At 29.9% G+C, this 12,589-nt stretch overlaps 1 protein-coding gene across 2 annotated transcripts; it reads right to left on the bottom strand.

Moving 5' to 3' along the window:
- Positions 1–231: 231 nt before the first annotated feature.
- On the bottom strand, positions 232–12,373 carry LOC114301717 (protein DETOXIFICATION 12-like). 2 transcript variants are annotated; one of them, XM_082870838.1, is made up of 8 exons: positions 11,743–12,286; positions 5,527–5,722; positions 5,178–5,373; positions 5,005–5,091; positions 4,828–4,884; positions 4,485–4,723; positions 4,154–4,359; positions 232–501 (listed from the first exon to the last, which is right to left on the bottom strand). In XM_082870838.1, the coding sequence occupies exons 1-8, from the start codon at positions 11,989–11,991 to the stop codon at positions 445–447; spliced, it is 1,287 nt and encodes a 428-aa protein (XP_082726964.1). In that variant the 5' UTR covers positions 11,992–12,286; the 3' UTR covers positions 232–444. The 2 variants fall into 2 exon arrangements, with proteins under 2 accessions (XP_082726964.1, XP_082726963.1); XM_082870837.1 differs by having other exon boundaries at positions 5,178–5,722; positions 11,743–12,373.
- Positions 12,374–12,589: the final 216 nt, after the last annotated feature.

The raw sequence follows: 12,589 nt of genomic DNA, 5'->3' as shown, positions 1-12,589 counted from the left end.
AAATACAAGATAAATTTACATTTTTGTATGTAAAAAGATTTTTTTTTTATTCATATAACTAACAAATTAATGATGAAATGAAAATTAAGTGTTATGTGAATTTTGTTCATGTTCTGCTATCAAGAACAATGAAAAATTGAGGCATGAATCTCATTTCTTTAATTTTTAGTGATGCTTTTAATTTTACAAAATAAGATTAAAAGACTAATTCAGTAACAATCTATGGCCTTGTTTGGTGAAACTTTTTTTAAATTAAAAACTGATAATCAGAAAATAAAAGTTAAAAGCATTCTTATCCCAACTTTTAAATAGTCAGTTTTTTTCAGTTTATTTAAACTATTTCTGCCTAATAAATTATAAGTAGAAGCTGTACCAAACAATCTGGCGCAAATTTTTAAATCAAAATAAGCTATAATCACGCCCCAAAAACTCCCCCATTTCACATTAATCCACTATTTGCTGAGATCTTCCTTCCAATAGCCTCTCCCTCGCTTGAGTTGCCTGCAATAAACTCCTCAAAGAACATAAGCAAGAGTGAGTAAATCGAATTTATTTGTAATTTTTAAAAAAATCGATTAGTGGTAAATTTATCACTGAACGTGTTTTTAATAAATTTATTAGATTAGTTTGGGTTATATATGCCTATGTAGTTGTATTTAGGATAAATTACAAATACAACCCTTGGGATTTGCTTAAAATAGAGATTATCTCTTGTAATACAAAAAATTACAAATACCCTCTTCTTAGAATTTTTTATTTAACAAAATTAACTGAAAAAATGAAATTCATAATTGTTCTTTTATACAAAAATAAAATTACTTAAATTATTATTTAAAACATATTTCTAACATCATTAAAAACTGTTAATTGACTTGATGATTTATTAATAAAATGGGCGATTTGTTATGAAATTAGAAACCTCAGGGGGTGGAATATAATTTCCAGAACCATAAGGGGCGATTCGTAATTTAATCAAATTTTAAGGAGTGTATTTGTAATTTATCTTTGTATTTATGTAAGTGAAAGTGCATGTAAATATGAATGAATGATTGATTGGGGGGAGTAGTGATGTGGTGATAGATGTTATTTTTATTAATAAAAATCAAAAAAGTGTTGCCGAAAACTATCGCCGAAGGTGAAGTAGAAGAGAATCATCATAGTGTTAATAATAGGTATGAAGAAGGTGAAGTAAGGGTCTTTTAGGGATATTGATAAGTGAAAAAATGAGCTGGACTTATAGGTAAGGGAGAGGCTTCTCTCTAGTTCACTTTGTGGATTAGAGTGTGTTGTTGGGCCTGTGGGGCTCACCATGTGTCTCATTTTGTCATTTTGATGATCCAAACCGTTCAATATGTAGAATTCGTCGAGTATTTCATGTCTATATAAAATTACGTTGATTAGATATATGTAGATCCTTGATTGGAATACATTTGTGTCAACAATTTATTTTTAAAATCATATTTACCATTGACAAAAATATGTTCTGATCAAGGAGTTACTAATATCTGATCAACGTGATTTTTTGCAGATATGACGTAATCGATGAGCTCTACATATTGAACAGTTCAAATCACCTCAATGGATCCATGATAGGCTTCACGGGCCCAACAGTATGTTTCAGTCTACATAGTGGACTGAAGAGAAACTTTTCCCTATAGGTAAATAAGTCTTTTCAATGGCCCTAAAAGTTTCAGGGAAAACATTTTCACTCTTAAAAGTGAAAATATTATCGCGAAAAATATTAGGATACAAATTTCAATTGTCATGAAAATGTAATTTGAAAAAGTAAAAAAATGGTTGTTAGTGATAATTTAAAAATGTCACTAATAAATATATTTTTAGAAACAAAATAATTTGATGACAAAACAGTTTACTTTTTGAAATGAATATTTTGTTCTAAAAGGATAGTAATTATTATTAAATGTCTAGTTTCATCGCTAAAAATACAACAATGAATTTTTCGGCAACTAAGATATTTCGTTCTTAAATTTGTGTCTCTAAAATTTGTTGTAGTAAGTCGAACCGTTCATTTGTTATAGTGATCTGAACTATCCATTTTATATAACCCTTCTTACGACAAAAATCAAGTTAATCGGATCTCATTTGTCCAAAAGAATTTGATTGACTACTTTGAAAGTTATATTGTTGTTAATTATTTTTGGTTAATTGCAATTTTCACTCTAATAGTTGGACTCAAATTTCACTTTAATTTTCTAGCTTCAATTCAAACAATTTGGTCCTTTCATCTAAATTGGAGGTTAAAATTAATAATTTTGATGGTCAATTTACTAAGGTTTCAATTTGATTCTTTTGTTTAAATTGAATGTTAAAATTAAAAATTTTGAAATATTTGTCAATTTACTAAGGTGTACATGTAGACAAAATCAACAAAAATATAGACGAAAGAACCAAATTAAAACTAGACTTAAAAGTGTATTTAAATTGAAACTATAAATTGTCCCCAAAAAAATGCTATTAAAATGGCAAAATTTAACAAAAATACTTCCAAAATCATATAAAGTCGTTGCAATTTTTTTTTTCTTTCTTTTCCTCTTCTTCTTGGGTGCAAGGTTTTTGGTCCGGTCCTACCAAAGAAATTGCTACTAATATACTGTTTGGATGGACTTTTTAGTGGCTTTTTCGCTACTCACCTTGTCATTAGTGGTTTTTTTTTTTTTTTTTTAAATTCAAAATATTTTACACTTATGAATTCTATTCAATTAGACAAGATAGGCAGAAAAATTAACTTTTGTTTTAAATTTGAAAAAAAAATACTAGATACAACATAGAGAGAAAAAAAAAAAAAAAAAAAAAAAAGAGAAGCTAAAAGCAATCAGCATGCTTGGTTAAAGTTTTATAAAACCTCTTTTCAGAAAATTAAAGGTTTGTGTTTTTTTTATTTTTACTGAATTTTTTTAATATTTTAAACATTTTTTTTTAAAACTGTTTAGACATACCTAACATAAATATACTTGAAAAGTAAAAAATTTGTGAAAGAAACCTTTTAAAAATTCACTAAATACCAAAAATACAAAAAAAAAAAAAAAAACGAGAATTTCGTACATATTTTGTATTTTTATGTATTTATTAATTTTTTAAAATATTTTTTCACAAATTTTTTACTTTTTAGATACATCTAAGTAAGGTGCATCTAAAAAAGTCAAAAAAAAATGTCTAAAATTTTAAAAATATTAACTAAAAACAAAAAAACACGAAAATTAAAAAACTCAATTTTCAAAAAACTTAATCCAAAAAATTCACAGTAATTTTTGAACTTATTTTTTACCGTTTAAATTTGTTTATACAAAATGGACTTAAAAAGTAAATAACTTTGACGTAATTTAGAAAAAACAAAAAAAGACTAATTAATTGTATGCCAAACAATTCAGACTAAGGCACCGTTTGGGAAAAAGGTTTGTAGGTATTTTTTGGCTATTTTAGCTACAACCAACAAAACATCACATCCAACCCATAATTATTATACTAATCTCTCACAAAAAAGGTCAAAAAAGTCAAAAAATCAAAAAGTCCTTCCAAAACCAAACTTTTTAATCCAGGCTAAAAAAATCAAAAAACCAACCCGCTTCTAGTTTTAATCCAAATCTTTGGTCATGATCTTTTATCTAGGCCTACTAGCTCTTTGCATTTCATAAAAATCAATTTTACTAGATATGGTGAATACCCATTTCATAACCAACAGGGCTAGTCCTATTGGGTAGAAATCCTACACCTCAGTATGAGATCAATAGTTCGAAGCTCCCCACATACATGTAAGTCTTATTTCTCATATATTAATTGGAATTTTCTGTCTCACTTTGGGAGTTTATTTGTAAAAAAAATTATATTATATTTGATTTTCATTACTATAATTGTAATTCATTAGGTTTCATTGTAATAATATCTTATATGAATCAAATTATTAAAAAATAAAAATAAAAACAGTACCCATTTCATCATTGTTGGTACTCCATTCATTTGCTAAAACGAATGAAGAAAGTGAAAGAAAATTAGGATCTCCATGGATAGAAATTGACTTTCAACATTCCACATTTTTTCTCCTTTAATTTTTCCTTAGTCAAGCGATTGCTTTTCAAATGTATTGTCCAGTTAAACCAAATAAATAGCTTGAAGAGATGTGAGATAGAAAATGAACCTGTTTTTCCCAATTTGTGAAACTTGTTATTAGAAAAAGCATAATTGATTGCACAATAGCACCAACTTGTATTCCAATCCACAAGCCTTTTCCTCTTAATTGTACCCAAAAACCCAATATGGCAGCAATGGGAATTCCAACCAGATAGAATGCTCCAAGGTTGACATAAGCCCCTATGTGTTGCCACCCACATCCCCTTGCAACACCTAATTGAAAAAAATAAATAAATAAGAAGAAGAAGAAGAAGAGTTAGCTAGTGTAACAAGATATTATCATTTAAAATTCAAATATATTAAATACTAGATAGACGTTGAGGGGCAAAATTTATAACCTGAAAGGACCCCTTGTATGCTGTCCAATATAACCGATAGGCAAACTAGAGGCGCCATGGCTGTGACATAATCCACAACTTCTTTCTCATTGCTGAAAGTATAGCCAAAAATGCTTCGGGTGGCAAAGAGGGTTGCACTCACTATTGTAGTCTCTGTGATTGTAAGGAACATCACGGCAAATACAGCTATACGTGCCCCTTGTGGGTTCCCAGCTCCTAATTCGTTTGAAACTCTAGTGCTAAAGAAAAAAAAAAAAAAAAGAACTATTAGATTGGCATCATACATTATTATGTGGAGAAAACATTTTTTACATGTACAAGTGCACATATTGCATGAGCATACCTAACAGCAGCACCAAAGCCATAAGGTATTGAGTAGAGTGTAGCGATCGTATTGAGACTGTTCATGAAATTGACAAAGAAGTTAAGAGTAGTTATCTTAAACCTCAAAATCACAATTTGAATTTACAGTTTAGAACATTCAAATCATCATCATCAAACATTATGGTAGAGCACATACCATACAGAGAGAACAGAAGTTTCGAGCTCTGGATTTGGCAAAAGTCCAGACAACAAGATAAGAAACTCAAATGACCACCACTCGAGACTGCATTCATCACAATTTAAAATCAGAAATATGTAGCAAACAAAAGCCTTGAAACTCTATTTAAGAAATTCGCAAAATAAAATTACCAAATCATAACAGCAGAAGGAATAGCAAAGCGAAAGAACTCTCCCACTCCTCGTACCACATCCATTGAAATTGGGACCCGGGTTTTTTCACAGCTAGAAGAGTACTTCATGTACAAAACGAGGAAGATCACATTCAACCAATTTGAAATATCAATCGCCAACGCACCTCCAAGGTTATTCAATCCGGACTTGAACACTAGAACCCAACAAAGAGGTATGTGCAATGCAAGAGTGGCACATGAGCTTATGAGCATAGGAATGATCAAACTTTGCATTTGAAAGTATCGGACAAGTGGTTGAAGAATCGCATAAGCAAAGAGGGCGGGAACAAGACAAATTATGAATTTACCGGCTTCACGTGAAATTAAAGGGTCTTGGCCTATGAAAATGAGTATTTTCCCCATATAGATCCAGATTATAGAGAGGGGGAGACAAACAATGATGAGGGAGAAAATAGCAGTGTGAGTTTGAGTTCCAAGTTTTTTGTATTGTTGAGCTCCATATGCCTGTCCACATAGAGTTTCCAAAGCACTAGCCATCCCTAACTGTTTGACAAGGTAGAAAATCTAGTTAGTTATAGTAAAAATTCAAGACTATATCAATCTATTAGGTAACATTAATTGAATCCTTTAATCCATTCATCATATTTCATATAATATAAGTATCTCTTGTATGTATGTAATTGTAATTTTAAGTTTGTTGGTCATTGTTGATAGCTCAACAAACTATATTTTTCAGTCCTGAATTGAAATATAACATATGAAGTGATTTCACAAAACATGTAATCATTATATAAACTAGCGGTTGCCACACGTGATGCGTGTGCAATTCAAATAAATATAAATAAAATAAAACATTTATCATATATTGTGTGCTAGTTAAGTGGTAGTCTTATTCATTTGACATAAGTCTAAAGTTGAAGTCCCATCCACTCATCTATCTAATTTTTTTTTTAATTTTAAATAAAAAAAATTGGACACGTGGCAACATAAGAAACAAAGCTTCAGGACACCATAAGAGGTGTTCACTTTATAATAGTATAGATAGATAGATAGATAGATAGATGCTTGTAACTGATTATTAGAACTGAAGTACTAAAATGAGTTTATCCACTGCTCATTTACCAAATTTGAGTTCTTTAATAATTTATTTATTCTAAATGTAAGTTGTTCTAAATTTATTTCCTAACTTCATGTTGTTTTTTTGAGGTCTTACTTTTAAAACGCGACTTTAAAATGTTTTTAAAGCAGTTAATCGTTCAGCAATGTTGGTTTTTTTGGCTTTTTTTTAAAAAATTTTTAGGCTGAGATTTTTTTGTTCATTTGGTTTTCTTGTTTGGCTTTGTTGCATTAGAATGACAAAATTGTCCTTCACTTGGAAATGAGGCTTTTTTGACTTTTTGTTTGTATATGGGTCAAATTGATAATTTTGCATCAAAAGTCAAGTGTTTTTGTCATTTTGTAATTTTGTAGCTTTTTTTTTTGTTCATATGTGCTTATTTAGTCCCAACTTAAAACCAAACTGGGGCTAAAGTCGTATTTTAAAAATGCGACCTTAATGATAATGTGTGTTTTTTTTAAAATGTAAGTTGTTCTGAATTTATTTCCCAACTTCAAGTTATTTTTTTGAGGTTTTTTTTTTTTGAAAACGTGACTTTAAAATATTTTTGAAAAAGTTAATTAAAATCATATTTTAAAAATGACTTTAATAAAATCGCATTTAAAAAAAAAAAATTTCAAATAAGTTTACAAATACTTGAGTTTGATATATATATATATATATATTATATAAAATAAAAAACAAAGGCTTAGATTTGTCTTTAGTGGATTGGAGGGTGTTATTGGATCATGACGTTATCACAGGGCCCATGGAGTCTCATTTTTTGTGTAGGTCATCTATCAAAAAATATATTATATTAATCTGATAATTGTTATTATATTTGTTTTAAAAAATAATTGTGTATTTTTAAAATTATAATTGACATTTATTTTTTTAAAATAAATATAATAAAATTATATAACTATAATTATCGAATCAATATAATTTTTTTTTTGAATAATCTACGCATAAAATTTTACAAAAATGAACAATAGTCAAAAAAAAAAAAAAATTATAAAAAATTCAAAAGGGGCATCTTTGTTTACTTGGATGAAATGCGATCATACAGACGTGTCACTTGCAAGTTGCTATGAATAGACCTCTCTTAAAATAACAAGAATGATTTATATCATTAAAAAAAAAAAAAAGATCATTAATAACATTAAAGTTGAAAATATAAAAAAAAAAGGCATAATTAATGGTATTATTAGAGCACCATTTTTAGTGCTTTTAACTATTTTTCTTAAAATAAAAAAAAAACTATTAAGGATACTAATTTTTTTATTAAATAAGATTTTTTTACTAAATAAATAATTAAATATGTGAGGTCTATAAAAATAGATTTTATATTCATATGAGATATTTAACCATTCATTTAATAAAAAATTTGAGATTCATAACAATTTTTTTTTTTTGGAAAGGATTGGGTGCAATGTATATTGACAAATTAAAAAAAGTGGCATAATGACAAAAGAGTGGTTTTCTTGGAAAATTCCACGAAAAATGTCACCAAATAGCTGACTGTTCAAAATCTGACAGTTTTTATTAAAAAAAGTGGCATAATGACAAAAGAGTGGTTTTCTAAGGCTCTGAGTGACAGTTTTTATTTTTATTTTTATTGTTAATAAAAAATTTTGGATAAATTACAAATAATATATTGTTTTTGTTCAAAATACAAGTTATTTTTTATAGTTTAAAAAATTATAAATATTTTATTATTAGAATTTTTTATTTAATAAAATTAACTAAAAAAATAAAATTGATAATTACTCTCTTATATAATAATATAATTGTTTAAGTTATTAATTAAGCATATTTCTAATATCATAAAAACTGTTAATTAACTTAATAATTTATTAATAAAAAATATGATTTGTTATGAAATTAAAAATCTTAAAGGTGAAATATATTTTTTTAAAATTAAAAATGTATTTATAATTTATTCTCAAATTTTTTAACTTCTTAGGTGTTGTCGGAAAGTTAGTTTAAGAGTGAAAATAGCCTAAAAGTAAAAAAAAATATAAATAAAAAATATAAATAAATAATAATGATTTAGACTACTAAAAAATATACCATTAATAGTACTAATACATTAAAAATGACAACAAAAAATAAATAAAATAAAAACAAGGCATAGAAAATGGGTGAAACCCACTTCTACATCCTTAGTACTTTTTCTAGTGATCTCTTTTTAATACTCTCAAGGATTTTTCATAAACAAAAGTGAATCACGTGCCTTGGGAGAACTGTCACCATAGGTAATGAAATGTCGGTTTTGCCCCTAAGCATTGAATAACACACCAACCGGAGATTTTTTGCCCCTAAGCATTGAATAACACACCAACCGGAGATAAAAAAAAAACAAAAAAAACGAAAGGGTTGTCTGAGGGGCAATTTAGTCATTTTTCATCCAAACATCACGTCAAACGCTTATTTTAATATAACAATTCAATAAAAAAAAATCAATTATCTCTCTAAATACAAAAATTAAAAAAACATGATAACTCTTTAAAAAAAAAGTCATTTTCCATCCCAACGTTAATTATTATTTTATGGACCCACAATCACAAAATAATAATTAACGTGATAACTCTTTGAAAAAAGTTTGTCCCAAAAAAACTTTCAAAAATGATATCAATGGACATAATTTTTTTTTTTTCAAAAGAAAGGAATGGACATCATTTTTAGGGTGCGTTTGTTTGGACGGATTAAATAAAGGAGGATTGTAATTTATCGGACTATTAGTCCTGTGATACATTGTCCGGGGACTATTTGGTTGGATTAAATTTGTATGCTATGTTTGTTTAGTCATGAGATTAAAAGTCTGGATTGGACTATTCTATTGAATCCCATGTTTGTTTGGGATATTATGGAGAAAGATAAATGTTCAAAATACTATTTTATCTTTGTAATTTATAATTTTTATTTAATATATAATTTTAAATTTGTAATTTATAATTTATAATTTAACAACACTAAAAAAATTAATTTATAAGGCCATGATTTTTAATTTATTATTTTCAATTAAATTAAATTTATAATTTATATTTTTTATTTAATATATAATTTTGAATTACCGACAATATTTTTTTTTATTTAATATATAAATTAAATTTTCAACAACACTAAAAAAAATTAATTTATAAGGCCATAATTTATAATTTATTATTTTTAAATAAATTTAATTTATAATTTATATTTTTTATTTAATATATAATTTTAAATTAACAACACTAAAAAATAATTTTATTTAATATGTAAATTTAATTTTTTAAAACACTAAAAAAATTTAATTTATAAGGCCATCATTTTTAATTAAATTAAATTTATAATTTATAATTTAAATTTTTTTATTTAATATATAATTTTAAATTAACAACACCAAAAAAATAATTTATAAATATTCAAAAGACTATTTTATCATTTCTAATTGTTTACTAAGTAATAGCATGGAGGGTAAATAGACATTTTACAAAATAATCCCATGGGATACCAATTCCATGGTTTCTATCTCACCTCCTCCCATGGGATAGGATAGTCCCATATCTGTGGGACTAATAGTTCGGGAGGACTATTAGTCCAGAGCAACGGACTATTAGTCCAGAGCAAAATTTTTCAAACAAACAATGGACTATTAGTTCGGTGGGATTAATAGTCCAATCCCACACCTTTATCCCTCAAAACAAATATGCTCTTAAATTACTAAAAATAATATTTAATTAATAGTCATTATTATGGTGCCGTTTGGTAACACTTACGTTTTCAGTTTTTTACTTATATTTACAAAAATTTTAAAAACTCAAATAAAAATTTGTTTGGTATAATTTTTGATTTATAAATCAGTAGTCTTAGTTTATATATTTGGCCAAAAAATGAAAACACAAAAACTGTGTTTCCGTTTTGAGTTTTTGAGTTTTTTTTTTTTTACCACCCAACACTAGCCACTACCCGCCACTATTTTTCACCATCGTCTTCCGCCACCACCACCCACCCCCTACCACCACCTGCCGCCACCACTCACCACCTATCTGCCACCACCACCCACCACCCACTATCACCACCCACTACCCACCTGCCACACACCCCTCGCTATTGTCGCCGCCACCACCACCACCACCACCACCACCACCACCACCACCACCACCACCACCACCACCACCATCACCTACCTGCCATCCACCCGCCACTACTATCCACCGCCTGCCACCACCACTTGCCACCCACCTACCACCACTTGCCACCACCATCACTCACCACCACCACCCACCTACCACCACCACCCACCATCACCCACCACCCACCCGCTACCTACCTGCCACCACCACCCATTCGCTACCATCTACCACCCGCCACTGTCACCGTCACCCATCCACCCACTACCACCACTACCACCACCACCCGCCATCCGTCACCCACTTGCCACCACCACCCACCAACCGCCACCACCACCACCACTACCACTACTACCACCACCCACTCGCTACCACCCACCATCCGCCACTGTCACCCACCCACCCACCACTACCCGCCATCCGCTACCCACCTGTCACCACCACCCACTATCTGCCACCACCACCCACTTGCTACTACCCACCACTCGCCACCGTCACTCACCCACCCGCCTCCCGCCACCACCCGCCATCCGCCACCTACCTGCCACCACCACTCACCACCCGCCGCCGCCACCACCACCACCACCACCACCACCACCACCCACTTGCTACCACCTACCACCCGCCTCCGTCACCGTCACCCACCCACTCACCACCACCACCACCTACCCACCACCCACCGTCACCACTTTCCACCACCGTCTTTCGCCGCCACTTGGCACCACTTGCCATTTTTCACTCTTTTTTATATTTTTAAAATTTTTTAAACATTTTGTCAATTACCAAACGCATTTGTAGTTTATATTTTTCTAAAAATAAATAAAAATCAATTTATAAAATTTTTATAAATATAAACTAAAATATAAACGTTACCAAACACACCCTATAGGTTTAGAAGAGAAAATATTACATATATATTTAATCTTTGACATAATAGAATGATTACCCTAAAAGTTAAATACATAACCTCAATAATTGAATACTTTTTCTTTGTGGTCATCACTAAAACAGCAAAATAAAAAATAAAGAGAGAGTTATACAAGCCCTTAAAAAATGGAAAACTATTCCATACTCCTGGGACAATCCCACAAAATGACACAATCAGTTCAACATAAATACAGGTTGCAATTGAAAGGAACCTCAATGCATGCAACTCTCATGCCTCCCACTGTGAGTTTAGCACTAATATACAAACAATAACAAGCTAGAAGACAGAAAAAAAAGGCTAAATTATTATTCCTTTAAAATATTCATACTCAATGAATTATAAAATTTTGATACTTTAATATTAACTCAAGTAATTCTAAAAAATTTGAGGATAGAAGATCACTGACAAAGAATGAAAGATGGCTTACAAGAAGACTGAAGCCCGTGACACTGGAGAGAGAGATGGCTATGGCGGTGCTAGAGAGAGAAAGTTCGCCAAGGTGACCGACCATCATGATGGATACAACTTGCAACAAGTACTGTGATAGTGTCACAGCCACCATGGGTGCAGCTATGCAACCCAACCTCTTCACCTCCTCACCAAACACACTCCATGTTACTAAACCACCCCCTTTCTTTTCTCCCTCTTTCAATAACAACACACCTTCTTCTTCCATACCTTCACTCTCTCTTTCTCTTTCTCTAACTCAATAGATGTGTCTATAGATATATATGCGTAGAGCACAGCGTGTTTTGAAAAGTGGATAAAAAATTAACTTTTTTAGTAATTTTTTTGATAAAAAATTGATTTTTTTTAATATTTTTTTTTTGACAGAACTTGATAAAGAGTCAAAAACTCACTTTTTATCAAGTTGCCAAAAACACCCCCTCTAGGATTTGAATATGGAGAGAGAGATAGAAAGTTTGGCATGTGATGGGTTCTTTGGATGATCTCTTTCTTGCAGATAGGCCATAAGAAAGCGAAATGATGGGGTAGTTATTACTCACTAGTTCGGGAAGGAAAATGACTTTCTAGGTCTATTTTTAAAATTTAATAATGTGCTACCGATATAATTGATTGAGAATTATAAAAGGACTAGGTATAAATAATGTTGAGATTAAAATGTAATTGTAATTTATATATATCATGTTTAAATTTATAGAGTCTTGTCAATTTTTGATAAAGATATTGAAAAAATATAAAGAAGTATTCATCTTCTTAAAAAACTTATAAAGAATTAGCCTCTTTAATTCTACATCATTAGAGGTGGAATT

This window comes from Camellia sinensis, chromosome 5 (genome assembly GCF_055761805.1).
Source record: "Camellia sinensis isolate YWXY chromosome 5, ASM5576180v1, whole genome shotgun sequence".
Taxonomy (NCBI): domain Eukaryota; kingdom Viridiplantae; phylum Streptophyta; class Magnoliopsida; order Ericales; family Theaceae; genus Camellia; species Camellia sinensis.
The sequence above is the reverse complement of the archived record's forward strand: the minus strand, read 5'-3'. Positions and strand labels throughout refer to the sequence as shown.